Source organism: Perognathus longimembris, chromosome 1 (genome assembly GCF_023159225.1).
Source record: "Perognathus longimembris pacificus isolate PPM17 chromosome 1, ASM2315922v1, whole genome shotgun sequence".
Taxonomy (NCBI): domain Eukaryota; kingdom Metazoa; phylum Chordata; class Mammalia; order Rodentia; family Heteromyidae; genus Perognathus; species Perognathus longimembris.
Window position 1 is genome coordinate 25,628,293 of NC_063161.1, and position 15,388 is coordinate 25,643,680.

General features: G+C 33.1%; 1 protein-coding gene across 1 annotated transcript; it reads left to right on the forward strand.

Moving 5' to 3' along the window:
- The first annotated feature begins 5,229 nt into the window (after positions 1–5,229).
- Positions 5,230–15,045, forward strand: Mgat4c (MGAT4 family member C). Its single transcript, XM_048349625.1, has 3 exons — positions 5,230–5,378; positions 10,725–10,872; positions 13,888–15,045. The coding sequence occupies exons 1-3, from the start codon at positions 5,232–5,234 to the stop codon at positions 15,027–15,029; spliced, it is 1,437 nt and encodes a 478-aa protein (XP_048205582.1). The 5' UTR covers positions 5,230–5,231; the 3' UTR covers positions 15,030–15,045.
- Positions 15,046–15,388: the final 343 nt, after the last annotated feature.

Here is a 15,388-nt window from a genome sequence, read left to right on the forward strand (position 1 = left end):
TTCAAGTTGATTGAAGGATGTAAAGCAGTATTCATTCATCTCTTAGGATGTTCATGTAAGAGAGAAAAAAAGTTATTTGATATGAATCCTACTACTCAACCTCAAGGTGTTTACATAAAGAGGATTAAAGTAAATAGATTATATGAAAATGAGCTTAGCATACCTAATCTAGAAATTAAAATGTATAGCAATTATGAAGCAAATAAGAAGCTTATTGTCCCTACAACAAAATTATGAGCCCCAAATACCTAGAGTATTATATCTTGATAATTCCAATTTATAAAAATAGACCAAGTTAATTGTAAGGGAGAGCCTTTTTGGATATGCAGTCAGAATTTACAACATGCTTATGGCTCAGCTTCAGTGACAATGGCTAAAGCGTAATGAGGCTGTCTGTGTGATTGTGTTTGTGTTTGAGCACGTGCATGCCATTGCTAGAAATTGAACCCAAGGCCTATACACTGTCATATAGACTTTTTCTTCAAGGCTGTCACTCTACCACATGAGCCACAAATTTGTTTTCAGCTTTTTGGTGATTAATTGGAGGTAAAGAGTCTCACAGACTTTCCTGTTCATGCTGAGTTTAAACCTCAGTCTTCAAGTCTCAGCCTACTGAGTTGCTAGGATTACAGGCGTCAGCAACCAACATCCAGATCACATTTTATTCTTGAAGTTAGGAACCATGTTTTGTTTTGTTTTGTTTTGTTATTTCCATTAATGTGACTAGAGACATATCAATTTTACTGAGCTTTTCTAAACACTAGCATTACATTTAGTTTTATTGTTCTTTTAGTCTTTGCTGTTTAACTTATTTTATTTTATTTTATTTTATTTTTTAACCTTTGGTGGTGTCTGGAATTAGAACCAGGTTCTTATGAATACTACATAAGGGCACTACCATTGAACTGTATCCCTAGCCCATGATATTTTTATATACATTCCTGCCGTTTAGCTCATTCTGATCTTGAACTATCTAAAATAGCCTAGATTTTTCTCAAGATCACACTTATCTTACTCTTGATTAATGATTTTAAGAGTTAGAGAACATATTAAGCTCTTAGTTTTTTAATTTCTTGATATAAAATCCTTCACAATTTATGATAGGCATTTCTTGTTTCAAACATAAATATCTAACATTGAAAATTTTTTCTCTTCAATATTTCATCCAACTTAAAGGTTTTTTGCCTTCAAATTGTTATTATTTTTTAAATTTTTATTGTTAAGGTGATGTACAGGGGTGTTACAGTTACATACATAAGGTAGTGAGTACATTTCTTGTCAAACTTCTTACCTCCTCCCTCATCTTTCTTCCATCTTCCTGTCTCCCCAATCCCTCCCCATGAGTTGTACAGTTAGTTTACAACATGCTGTCTTGTAAGTATTACTGTTTCATTTGGTTCATATTTACCCTTGATGGTGCCATTTTGGTATTCCCCTTCCCTTCCTAATTCAGACAAACATATATACAATACCCACTGTACCCAAATCTAATACAGTGACAACGGGGGCTAAATCATAAGGGAGATTAAAGAAAAAGAAAGGATTTCACATAGTACATTAAAAATGACAACAATGATAAACCACTTGTTTCCTTAAATTGGAATACATTTTGCTTAACATCATCTTATGTGATCATATGTATGTAGCTATTGAGCTACTGTGATCATCAAGACTGTCAAACTTAAAGTTTGTGTGTTGTAGGTATAAGTTTCATTCAGGTCAAAGTATTTCCCTATTACTGTCATTGCATGGTATCAGTAGAATGTATTTAACTTCCAAATTGTTTGACAGTTTTTAACACCTTTCTAATGAACTATTGTTATCATTGGTGGATATATTTTGCATAATTTCAGTACTTTTAAATTCAGGAGACTTAACATCCTGTTTTGCTAAATGTACCTAAAGAAGCTCTGCTGCTGGATGGAGTATTCCCTAAACACCTTAATTTCTGTGACAGACTTGTAAATATCCTCTGCCTTTACTGATGTTCTGCTTACATAGCTTGTCACATACTGATGAATATTAAAATATTTAAGTATAATTTTGAACTTTCTATTCTACCAATTTTTGCTTCATTAATTTGAATTATATTTGATGTAGGTATATTTAAAACAGTGATGCTCTCTTTGACAAATTGACACTGTATCAATTATTACTTTGAATATCATTAACATATCACTCTAAGATGCGCTTGAATAATGTTTGTATAGTTTTTCTTTCCTTTTTCTTCAATTATTAATCCATCAATCTTTATATTTAAAATGAACTTCCTGTTGACAGATACATTATTATCTATTGTTGCCTAAGATACTACTTTGAAACTAAGTGGCTTAAAATATTTATTAAATCACTTAATTTTGGGTCATGATTTAGAGAGTAGTTTGATAAAATACTACTTTTTTCTTTATGCTCTTTCACTATATCTATTGTCAGATATCAAATGACTCTTTTTCCTGTCATTCCTTATTCATGTACACTACCAGCATGTTACATATTTTTCATCTCAAAAATTCCATTTTCACTTTTTTTGGTACCTTCAATCATCACACCATTTCTATGTTTTCCTCTGCTTTAGCCTGTGTATCATAATAATCAGGGTGTTAATATAAGTAAATTTATTTCTGTCATTTCTTGATTTTCTTCATTTCAAAAGATTTTACTCTCATTATAGACCATATTATTCTACAAAAACATGATAGGTTTTGTTTAATGTGTTCTAACTAGTCTAAACTTAGAATACTCTACGTGGGTCCATCTTCAGAATGAAACAATATGTGTAGGAAGGACTCTTCAGAACTGAAAATGTGTTGGTGGCTTTAGTGTGGTCATGCTTGTAATTTTTTGGGATAGATGCTGAAAAGTGGGGCTGCTGGGTCCTAGGGGAGCTCTATGTTTAGCCTTCTGAGGAATCGCCATAACACTTTCCAGAGGGGCTGAACAAGTTTATATTCCCACCAAACAAACAATGTAGTAAGCTTCCCTTTTGGGCACATACCCTCCAGCATTTGTTTTTATTAGATTTCCTGATAATGGACATTCTTACTAGGGTGAGGTGGAATCTCAATGTTGTTTTGATTTGCATTTCTTTTATGGCCAGTGATATAGGGCACTTTTTCTTGTATCTCTTGGCAATTCTCATTTTCTGTTCAGAGAAGTCTCTTTATAGGTCTTTAGTCCATTGTTGAGGAGGCTGGTGGTTCTTTGTCTTAGAGGAATTTAACGTTCTGAGTTCTGGGTATATTTTAGATATCAGGCCTTTGTCCCTTGTCCTGGCTGGTAAAGATCTTCTCCCAATCTGTGGGCTTTCTGTTTATCTTAATGTTCATTGCAGCGCAATTTGTCATTGCTAAAATGGAACCAATCCAGATGTCCCTCAGTAGATGAGTAGATCAGGAAAATGTGGTACATATACACAATGGAATTCTATGCCTCTATCAGAAGGAATGATATAGCCCCTTTTGTGAGGATATGAAAGGATTTGGAAATAATTATAAGTGAAGTGACCCAGACCCAAAGAAACATAAACCCTATGGTCTTTCTCATAGGGAATAGCTAGTACATGGTTACTTTAGTTGGAGCAGAAGATCACAATAGCCCAATAGCTATGTCCTTATGAACACATAGGATGATGCTAAGTGAAATGAACTCCACATTATGGAAACAAGTGTTACATCATTGTTGTAATTATTTTCAACATGCCACATGAAACCTTTCCTTTGTTTTTGTTTATTTGTTTTGTTTTGTTTCTCTTGTATTCCATTGCTGTGGTTGTACCCCACTATCACTGTATCTCATCTGAGTACCTTAGATACTGTAAATACAGGTATTAGAACTACAGAAAGGAAAGGGAATATCAAAATCGAAAGCCAAAAGATAAAAAGACAAACCATTCCAAAAGCAATCCTTACAAAGCTATTTCGTGTAATCCAACTGTACAACTCATGGCCGGATAGGGAAGGGGGGGGATGAGGGAGGAGGTAACAAGTTGAACAAGAAATGTACTCACTGCTTTACATATGATTCTGTAGTCCCTCTGTAATTCACTTTGACAGTAAAGAAAAAAATTTTAAAAAGAAGTGAAAATGTGTGGATCCTAAACCTTCAGACAAGTACCTACTGATGCTTGCAAGTAGTATAACGAAGTAATAGAAAAACGAATTTATGGATGCCTAAAAGTAAATAATATTAGGATAGAAGAATTCTAAGAATATTAGGATAGAAGAATTCTAAAACAAGAATTACCTCCAGAAATGCTGTTATTCTGATAGGCTTCCTTCATACTTTTTTTTGCAGCTTTTAGTATTCTTTCATTGGTTACAATGCTTACTGATCTAATTTTATTATATCATGGAGATGTTCAGTCTGTTCTCAAATAGACTTCTTTCAGGAATAGGGACATTTTTTGCTCTGACTTCGTTGAATAAGTTTCCTGTTCTTTTACTAAACATTGTCTCCCCTTCCAATACATTCATAGTTTACATTCCATTTTTAATGGAGTTTTGAACTTCTTGTGAATTCCTCTTTTGTGTTTCTTTGATTTCTTTTTTTCTTCTCTTTCTCCTATGTCTAATAGATCTCTAAGTCCTGAAATTATATCCTTATGTTCTGTTCATTGCTGGAATTGTTATCTACTTTGTCTTTTATTACCTGGACTTTAATTTGATTTGCTTTTCATTTTATTATTATTATTATTTTTATTTTATTTTATTTTATTTATTTATTTATTATTTTTCTTTTTGGCCAGTCCTGGGCCTTGGACTCAGGGCCTGAGCACCTTCCCTGGCTTCTTCCTGCTCAAGGCTAGCACTCTGCCACCTGAGCCACAGCGCCCCTTCTGGCCGTTTTCCATATATGTGGTTCTGGGGAATCAACCTAGAGCTTCATGTGTAGGAGGCAAGCACTCTGGCCACTAGGCCATATTCCCAGCCCCTGCTTTTCGTTTTGATTGTTCTACATCTGCATGTATCAGTACTCTGGAAAAATTGTGTGAAATTATTGTTAGTATTCTCATGCAATATAATGAGCAATGCCGCCAATCATATCTGTACCTTTATACACTACACTTGAAACAGAATTTTAGCTAAAGTATTTGAAAGGTTATTTTATATATTGCATATGTTATATATTAGATTACAATATATTAAATATATTACACATACACACATGATAGAGCAAAGTTCAAATCCAAAATTAACTAGTAGTAACTCAGTGCCTCTTTCCTACAGGGGAGAATGTTTAAATTTCATCAAATAAAACAAACTTTTCAAATACTGGATAAAATGAGATGCTTGCGAAAACGTTCTACAGTTTCATTCTTGGGAGTTCTTGTCATTTTCCTCCTATTTATGAACTTGTACATTGAAGATAGTTATGTTCTGGTAAGTTCCGAGACTTGTTTTCTTTGAAAATAAGGTGTAAATACTAATACTTTTTTGTGTTCTCAACTTAACTTTAATTACAGGATGGAAAAATTGTCCATATACATATTTTTTTGTATATTGACATCTGTTTCTTTTGAGATTGAATCACTTTATCTTAGGCTTGCCTTGAATCCATATTTGTCCTGCTATTGTCTTCCAAATGCTGACATACAGGCATATGACATTCCATTTGACTTTATCTTTATTTATTGTGCTTTCATGGATAATCAATATTATGAAGATTTTATCTTGTAATATTTACTGCACATTGTATCTTAACTATGTACATGTAATTACAAAATTAGCTATTCTTATGCTGAAATAGTTTGAATTTGTTTAAGGAATGTTATTCTTTATTCCCTGCTTTCCTATGTTATTGAAATTTTCAAAATTATATTGCCTAACTGTATTATTTAATTTTGCTATTTCATGTAAGCAATATATTTTACAATGTTTGGTTGTTTCTTCTTAGTTATTCTGAATTTGAGTATATATTCATTATAAGTGAAAATAATTATAAGTTAGATTTGACATGGAAACTGTCATATGTTTAAAAATAGATAAGAAATTTGTAATACTGTATTTTTGGATTTATATTTCATATGATGTATGGATATCTACAAAGGGAATTTCTTGGCTTATTCAGAGAAATCAAAACATTCCTTGCCATTATTTTTATTTATTCTTACTGTTATAGGTTTGTATCCTTATATGTCTAGTGTTAACGTATTATTGCATTTGTAAATTGAGCCTTCCGAAGATGTATGACATTATGATTATTCATCTATTTCAAAAAATCAAAACTGATTTGGGAGTACATTTCCTTAAAAAAAAAATTTCCCAATAAATTTAAGAGTCATAGAAAACTAAGAACTGGTGGCTCCTACCTGGCTGTATAATCCTAGCTACTCAAGAGACTAAGATCTGAGGGCCACAGTTCAAAGCCAGCCAAGCACAACAGTCCATGAGACTCTTTTCTTCAATAAACCACAAAAAGCTGGAAGTGGAGCTGTGGCTCAAGTGGTAAAGTGCTAGCCTTGAACGCAAGAGCACGGTAACAGCATCCAGACCTAGAATTCAGGCCCAAGGACTAGCCAATAAATAAATGAGCATGTAAATCAATCAGTCAATAAAGTTGTTCATAGAATAAAAAATTAAAACTTATTCATACAATTTTGGCTCGAAAAGATTCCCATTCTAAGTCCTCCATAAAGCATCTGGCTTTCTAAAGCTCTGTTCTTCAATGGTGAAATTATTCAGAACCATAGATTGTAACACTGCGTAACACTGTGCAAACTTTTCAGCTCCAAGAAGAGATCCTCATTTCAAAGATCCCTCCATTCTACCGTGTACAATCAATTCCCGTAGTTAAAATTACCACAGAGTGACAGAATTTGATTTAAACGGATCACTAAGTAGAGAAATTATAATATGTATTTTGGGATAATTTTTAATCTAGCTTTTAGTTTATGAAACAGGATCATTCATTCCTTGCATCTTTCTCTAAATCAAGTCTTGTAAATAGAGCAAATACTATATGTTGAATGTTTGAATGATTTCAAATAAAATTTCAAGTGAAATCTGTATGCTTCATTTGAGCAGACCCAGGAAACTGCTGTAATGAAACAAGTACACATAAGCCTTTTTTAAATGCACTCTTTAAGTTCAATGTGTAATTAGTAAGAAAATTTAGTGTATATCAATAAGAAAATAAAACACCATTTCTCTATTCTGTGTCTATTTGTAGTCATAGATATTTATCTGAGATAGCTAATGTAAAAAATACATAAAGATACTTTCTATTAAAGTTGATTTCGGGCTGGGAATATGGCTTAGTGGTAGAGTGCTTGCCTTGCATTCATGAAGCCCAGGGTTTGATTCCTCAGTACCAGTACATACACAGAAAAAGCCGCAGTGGTGCTCAAGAGGTAGAGTGCTAGCCTTGAGCAAAAAGAAGCCAGGGAATATGCTCAGGCCTTGAGTCTAAGCCCCAGGACTGGCAACAAACAAACAAACAAAAAGATTGATTTCATACTGAAATTTCTCTGAATATTTTTTCAGTATATAATTAGTAGAAATTTTTATCTAAAGTAAGCTGGAATTTTATCCCAAGACTCATGACATATAAAGATTAAAAATATTCTGTTAATGGTTAATGTGGTATACATAATGTATTTCCCAAAATTATATACTATTTCACAAATATATACTATAACATAATGAAGGGATTTTTTTTAGAAGATGTGACCCTCTCTTGTCGGTGTTTATTTTATTTTTGATAAATGTATGTATCTTGAGTTTTGCCTTGCCTCCGTAGTGCACAGTGAACAAAATTTGTGAACATAAACTTCAGTAGGTTTTTATTTTTCGGTCACCCTGCCATTACTAGGTAAAAGTAATTGCATTTCAGAGAAATCAGATTAACAGAAGTAGTGAGATCCTGGACTTCCTTAGCACATTCTATTCGATTCTATGTGCTAAATAATAAATGTAGCCTGAAATCATAGACATATTTAGTTAGTATATTTATCATGTATTGGAGAGATATATAACTTTCAGTGAGAAGAGAAGTCAAGCTTAGTGGAGGTGATAAGTATTATTACAAGGTATACTAAGTAGAATAAACCTTACATGCCCAATCAATTCAGCTTTTCAGAGGTGAGTGTCTCCAGAAGAGCCACAGTGTATATATTCAACCTGTCCCTAGTCCATTGAATTGCATTCCCATCCTGAAGAAATGATTGCCATCAAGCTTTTTCTTATTACTGAGAAATACATTATAGTATAGTAAATAGAGAAAGAAGGTATTTAGAAAGACTGTGACTATTCACATAGATGCTTCTAGAAGCAACCAACCCAGCTGATATCTGAGTTACATGTGTACACTGAAAATGAAAAGAAACTTGTACTTGAGACTTAATTAAGTACTTAACAGTTCAATTTCATTTAGGTATATTATTCTGTGATCTTGTCACAGAAAAAGCTTCAATTTTTACATGTTCAAGATAGACTTCTGAGACAGATATTCAATATCCTGTAACTTATTAAGAATATAACTCCACGTAAGAAAAGTATCTAAAAGTAAATTCAGTATTGTGATTATTGTGATTTTCATAAAAATTTCGTTAAGACTTTACTGATTGTGTGTACCATTACATTACAATTACAGTAGTTGAAGCTTAATTGCATGCCCAATTCCTTTTGGACAACTCTTAATTATCTGTTGTAAAAATGTAATCATTTTTATAAGTTTACTGACATAGATGAAAATTCTCATTTGTAAAAAAATGAAAGTAATAAGCAGTAGGTGAATATTACATTGATATATATATATATATAAATTTAGCATCTGAATTTTAATTGTCAGGTATTTTGAAAAACTATAGCTTTTACAAATAACAAATAGGATATAAATCTTGAAAAAATCTAAAGTATTTTCATTTTCAAGTTAATAAATAGTAAATTATTTATTTTATTTTTGCCAGTACTGGGTTTGGACTCGGGGCCTGAGCACCATGTCTGGCTTCTTTTTGCTCAAGGATAGCACTCTGCCACTTAAGCCACAGCGCCACTTCTGGCAATTTTCTATATATGTGGTGCCGGGGAATCGAACCCAGGGCTTCATGTATACGAGGCGAGCACGCTTGCCACTAGGCCATATTCCCAGCCCATAAATAGTACATTAAATAACATAGTAAATAATACAAAACATAAAAGTATTATTAAATAGATTAATATATACACATGTAAAAGACCATCAGAATAAATGTTTATAAAGTCAATACTTAAAATATTTTACCTTTTTAGTCATATTTTCTATCTTTATTCTAAGATAATTTCAGTTTGGACATTGATAGAAATATTAATTTAATCATCATTTTCCTACCCAAGTCAGACATAAATAATTCAAAGCCAGCCCACGCGGGAATATCCATGAGACTCAATTCTATTTAACCATCAGAATACCTGAAGTGATGCTGTGGCTCAAAGTGGTAATGTAGTAGCCTTGAGCATAAGAGCTCAGGGAGACTGCCCAGTTCAAGCTCTATGATAAACCAAACCAAACAAAAACAAACAAAGAAAAATGAAAGCCAAAAACAAGCAAGAATGAATGGTATAGAGAAGAGGATAGCACATAGTGCTGTGAATGGTGATAGTTTTCACCTCATGGTGCAAATAAATGAAATTTATATAATTGTCCACATTGAAACTTGCCATGGGCCAGCTGCAACATGAACAAGGATTCCCGAAGAGCAAAGGGATTGATGATGAAGGAGAGGGAGAGAAGGCTGAATGGCACAACTCTGTTAATTTCCACAAAAGCCTTTAGTTATATACACCTTTTATATTTGTCACGAGTTTGCATAATGCTGTCCTAGAACCCACTGCTGGGAAAAGTGCAGACAGCAGGCATCCTTCTATTCTATTTCAATCAATCCTGATCTACCTAGCAGGCCCCAGATAAGCCCCCAGGCCCAGAAGCTGAAAGAAGCACTTCCCCAAAACAAAAGGGCAAACATATACAGCCCAGAAGGTTGAAGCCAATGGGGTGGAGCCTTTGCTCACACTTAGCCAGCTCCTGGTACCGCAGGGTCTGCAACAGAAACTAAGACTCATATTCTCTTCATATAAAGAGTAACTTTGTTTAATCCATGATTAACCGCATACTTATTATTTAAGAAATTGTACAAAGGTGTTATCAGTTAACAAATTTGTTTATGAAGTACAATGCATTTTGATCAATGTCATATCATTTTCCCCATCCTCCCCAATCCTTTCCTTTCTACAATTTACTTAATTTTATAGCATATTAATTGATTATTATAACTGTGTTTACCCCTCTCTCTCTTTCCTCTCTTGACACTCTCCCTTCTTTTCAAGTGCCACTTTCCTGGCACTCATTTTATTACATTATGATTTTGTTTTTCTAAGGAATTACACCATCATAATTCTCTTTGCAGGGCTAGGTATAGCTCAGCAAATCACTTGATAGCAAATGTGACTTCCTTGGTCCCATCCCCAGTACCAAAAGAGGAAAATACACACACACACACACACACACACACACACACACACACACACTCACACACACACACACTTGAATTCCCCACTGCAAAAAAAGTAAAGAGAAGGAATTCTCCCCTTCAAATATCATACTTTGGTTAGCACATTTACACATTTGTACCCAATCCCATATGTGTTTATTTGTACAGTTATAAATTAGGTTTGATTTTAGTTCTAGCCTCCACATATGAGAGAAAATATTTTTTAATTTATTTTATCTGTATGTTTCTTGGCACTTAGGAAGGCGACAAGCAACTAATAAGGGAAACATCCACACATCAACTGAATTCAGAACGTTATGTTCACACATTCAAGGATTTATCCAATTTCTCAGGAGCCATAAATGTCACCTATCGCTACCTAGCTGCCACACCCTTACAGAGAAGGCGTAAGTATCCTTTTACTTTTAAATGAATAATGCATAAAATATTTTGTTTGAAAAACTAGTTTCATTTCTGAAGCAATACATTTTTTTATGAAAGTTACTTCTATAATATATACTTCAAGAAGGACTTCAATATTTCTTCACCAGTTGCAAGTATTCTAACAGAGAAAAAATGTCAAATCTTAACTTTTTGGCAACGTGTTGAAATGCATAGGAGATCAGGAAAAATAAAAATTACTTTAAATTTAAAATTTTAACTTTTAAGAAGGACAATTTCTAAATTTTTCAATTGAAGGTTTGGTTTTATGACTTTATGACAGCCTGAAGTAGTGATGGTCAAAGCATTATTTTATAGAACTACTGTAACTCCTATAAACCAAATGGTTTAAAAACAACATAATTTTTTTCTATCATAATTTTGAAATCTAGAAGTTAAGATCAAAGTACTGGTAGGTTTACATTTCCTTCAAATATTCTAAGCTAGAATCTGCAAGCCTAACAGGCCATTTGAAGCAGTCCAGATAGAAGACAAAGAATATTAGATTGAGCTTTGAGAGGGTATAAGGACAATCACCTAGAGGTGGGAGAAACAAATTACAACCACCTAAAACTTGTCTTCTCTTAGATGATGCCAAGAGTCCTGGGTTTTAAAGATAGAAAAGGATATAGAAGGAATGTATAGCAAACAAGTTGTTGTGATTGTCTCAGTTGACAAAAACAACACAATTCAGGTAAGAACTGAAACAAGAATAGGTTTGCACTTGAGCTCTTTGCTATCTCCATGGTGTGACAGAAAGGTCAGAATGACTTAAATGACTATGATATCATGCTTCCTGTTTCCTTAGTCTAAAGAATAGTGTGATCATTTTGTGTGTGTGTGTGTGTGTGTGTGCATGTGTGTGAAGAGAGGGGGTTTTGCAAGGCTGAGACAGAGAATAAGAAGGAGAGAGCAATTTTAAATTCTTTTTCAAACCTTTCCTTGACTCTTCCATCATTCCATCTACTGCTGACCCTTGGCATTCTTTTGTTTGTGGCAGTGTACATTAAATCCATATCTCCACCATCAGTCGCTTTGTTTCTTCCCTTTGTCCTCTCCCATTCTTGTAACAGCACTGAATATCTAATTCTCAAATAGAAAGTCCACATTGAAATCTTGGAGTAGTATATTTAAGATATTTTTACTAATTGTATTGGCATATATCTTGCTTCCTAATAAGACAACATTCTTAGAATCCATCCAAATAAAGAATTGAATTCTTGCAAGAGTTCATGAAAATTTTGAAATTCTTTCAGGTATGAAACAACCATCAGTTTGGAAAAATGAAATTGGAGTGAAAGCATAGCCCAATATATTTAACATTTCCAGACTTTCTAACTTATGAAAAATAAATTGCATAGTACAAAGAAAGTAAATACATTTTCCATTTTAATTTTAAGGTGTAAGTTATAATATGCAACCAAAAATTTTAATGTTTCAATGTGATAAATATGAATCTGATAATCAATAAAATAGCAATGATACCATTTAAATAGAACTTTTAAATAAAATTTTTAAATAAAAATTTTGGGGAGCACATAAAAACTTTGTTTTGTAAGAAGTGTTTAGGCAGAATAGTTCATAATTCTCAGATTAAAAAAACTAATGTTAATTTGGGTTCCTTTAAATTTGTTTTGCTTTTCTACTTCAAATATCTAATGTTCTTAGGCTTCCCCTGTTGAATCATTACTTATTCACATTCTCCATGATGCATTTATTAATGTGGGCTGGCAGAAATGCACTTGCTTTATCCTAAAACTGCAATATGTGCAAAGGATAAAAGTGTCATAACTTCAATATTGGTCCCATTCCAGTTACAAAGACCCAGTTCATCACCTTGGGCCTTCTGTTCCTTATTTGTAATTGTGGTGTCCTATCTCAAAGACTGTTAAAAGCATTCAAAATGTTCCAACAGATAAATTTTATACACTCTTATTCTTACATAAACTGCCTTTCATGACTGCATTCTATTATTGAACAGTAATAAAACGTAGTGGTTTACAGTTTGACCATGCTACCAAGTAACATATTCATGTTCAGTAGAAGTCAGAGTGGTAAGCCAAGCTATTTGAACAATGTATCGAGATTGGATTTCTCTGACAACCTTGTAGGAAAAACTGAACTTTGAAGGGCTTTGTCAGCATTGTATAAATCATCATAGCCTGACATTCTCGTTGTTAAATTAATGATCTTTGTGCATCTAAGCATTTACTCACTTTGTGCAGTTCTAATCATATGAGAATTAGATCTTTAGAAAAGTTAAAAAATTATGATATAAAAATATAGGCTATTTTTCAAATGCAATGTCTTTACTCAGTCATTTTATTCATTAAACACATCTAGTTTCTATCTTCAGATTTTTAAATGTCTGCAAAAATCTTTCTCTACCCAAAACTACTTATGAAAAATCTTCCAAAACAAAACAATAATTACATGTTTTAAAACAATGAAATATATACTTAAGCAGTGACCAGGTTTAAAAAAAATATCTTCTTATGTTATTTATTTCCTCATTAATATACCAAGCAAAGTTCAGAATATAATTATGAACTCTAAATTTGAGGTCTCTAGTACAAGTTCATGACATTAATCAAAGAAAAATATAATGTGTTATGTGGAAAATTTAAAGGTTTTTTAAATGAGTTAGCTTGCCTTTTCATTATTTGAAATTAAATTTTCAGCCTTGTGAATTCCCTTCCACTTTGCTGGCTAAAATATTTCACGTTACATATACAAGTTTCCATAAACATGTGTGTAACTTAATCATATTAATTTTGCCTAAACATGTATGGTACCTAACTATGTATGCTTCTTAAACATGCATATCACTTCTCTAATCAGTATGTATGAAAACAACCTCAAACCACAACTGTTTCATTTCACAAACAAATATTCACAGATAATATCTAAGTCCTAAGTTCTAACTTATTCAAAACGTATTTTACATGTAACCCTTTCTCCTTCTGAATTCTTTTGCTTAGGTTACCTAACAATTGGACTTTCATCAGTGAAACGAAAAAAAGGAAGTTATTTACTTGAGACAATCAAATCCATTTTTGAGCAGTCCAGCTATGAAGAACTGAAGGAAATGTCAGTGGTGGTTCATCTAGCAGATTTTAATTCATCTTGGCGTGATGTGATGGTCCAGGATATTACACAGAAATTTGCTCATCATATTATTGCAGGAAGATTAATGGTTATACACGCTCCCGAGGAATATTACCCAGTTTTGGATGGTCTTAAAAGAAACTATAATGATCCAGAAGATAGAGTTAGGTTTCGTTCCAAACAAAATGTAGATTATGCTTTTCTGCTTAACTTTTGTGCCAATACGTCAGACTATTATGTGATGCTTGAAGATGATGTCCGATGTTCCAAAAATTTCTTAACTGCTATCAAGAAAGTAATTACATCTTTAGAAGGAACTTACTGGGTAACCCTTGAGTTTTCTAAGCTTGGCTACATTGGTAAACTCTATCATTCTCATGATCTTCCACGCTTGGCACATTTTTTATTAATGTTTTATCAAGAAATGCCTTGTGACTGGCTATTGACTCATTTCCGGGGACTACTTGCTCAGAAAAATGTAATCCGATTTAAGCCATCTCTTTTTCAGCACATGGGTTATTACTCGTCCTACAAAGGAGCTGAGAATAAATTGAAGGACGATGACTTTGAAGAGGAATCCTTCGACATCCCTGACAATCCCCCTGCAAGTCTGTACACCAACATGAATGTGTTTGAGAATTATGAAGCAAGCAAGGCCTATAGCAGCGTTGATGAGTACTTCTGGGGCAAGCCACCTTCAAGAGGAGACACCTTTGTTATTGTATTTCAACATCCCATTGTAATCAAAAAAATTAAAGTGAATACTGGAAGTGAAGATCGACAAAATGACATTTTGCATCACGGAGCCCTAGATGTTGGGGAGAAAAAGATGGGCGGCAAACATCTAAGACAATGTAATTCTTACTTAAGACTAGGGGAGTTCAAAAATGGAAACTTTGAAATGTCAGAGGTAAATCAGAAAATCCCATTTGACATACACTGTATGAGGATATTTGTTACCGAAACGCAGAAGGAATGGCTAATTATTAGAAGCATTAGCATTTGGACTCCCTAGTCAATTAAATTAGTATGTGCTGTTGAGGCAGGTCTTCCTGTTTCTTGTTTCCTTTTTTCTTATGTTTGTATTTTGGTGGGAAAGGACTGGATGACATATGTTACAAGTTAATAGTCTTGGAAATTTTGTTTCATAATTGTCAATGCAATTCTACTCTAATATATTGGTATTTATTATCATTTTTGAAAATGATATCATTACATGGTTAATGTTAATTTCACTTATATTTTTAAATATTCTTTGCTTCCTAGTTTCAACTGATTGTCCAAGGAGTGATATAAAAGATTTGAAAGGAGGAATTGATTGTTTAGTGCTAATCTTTGAAAAATAGTTTCCACCTGTACGTGCTCACTCAAGAA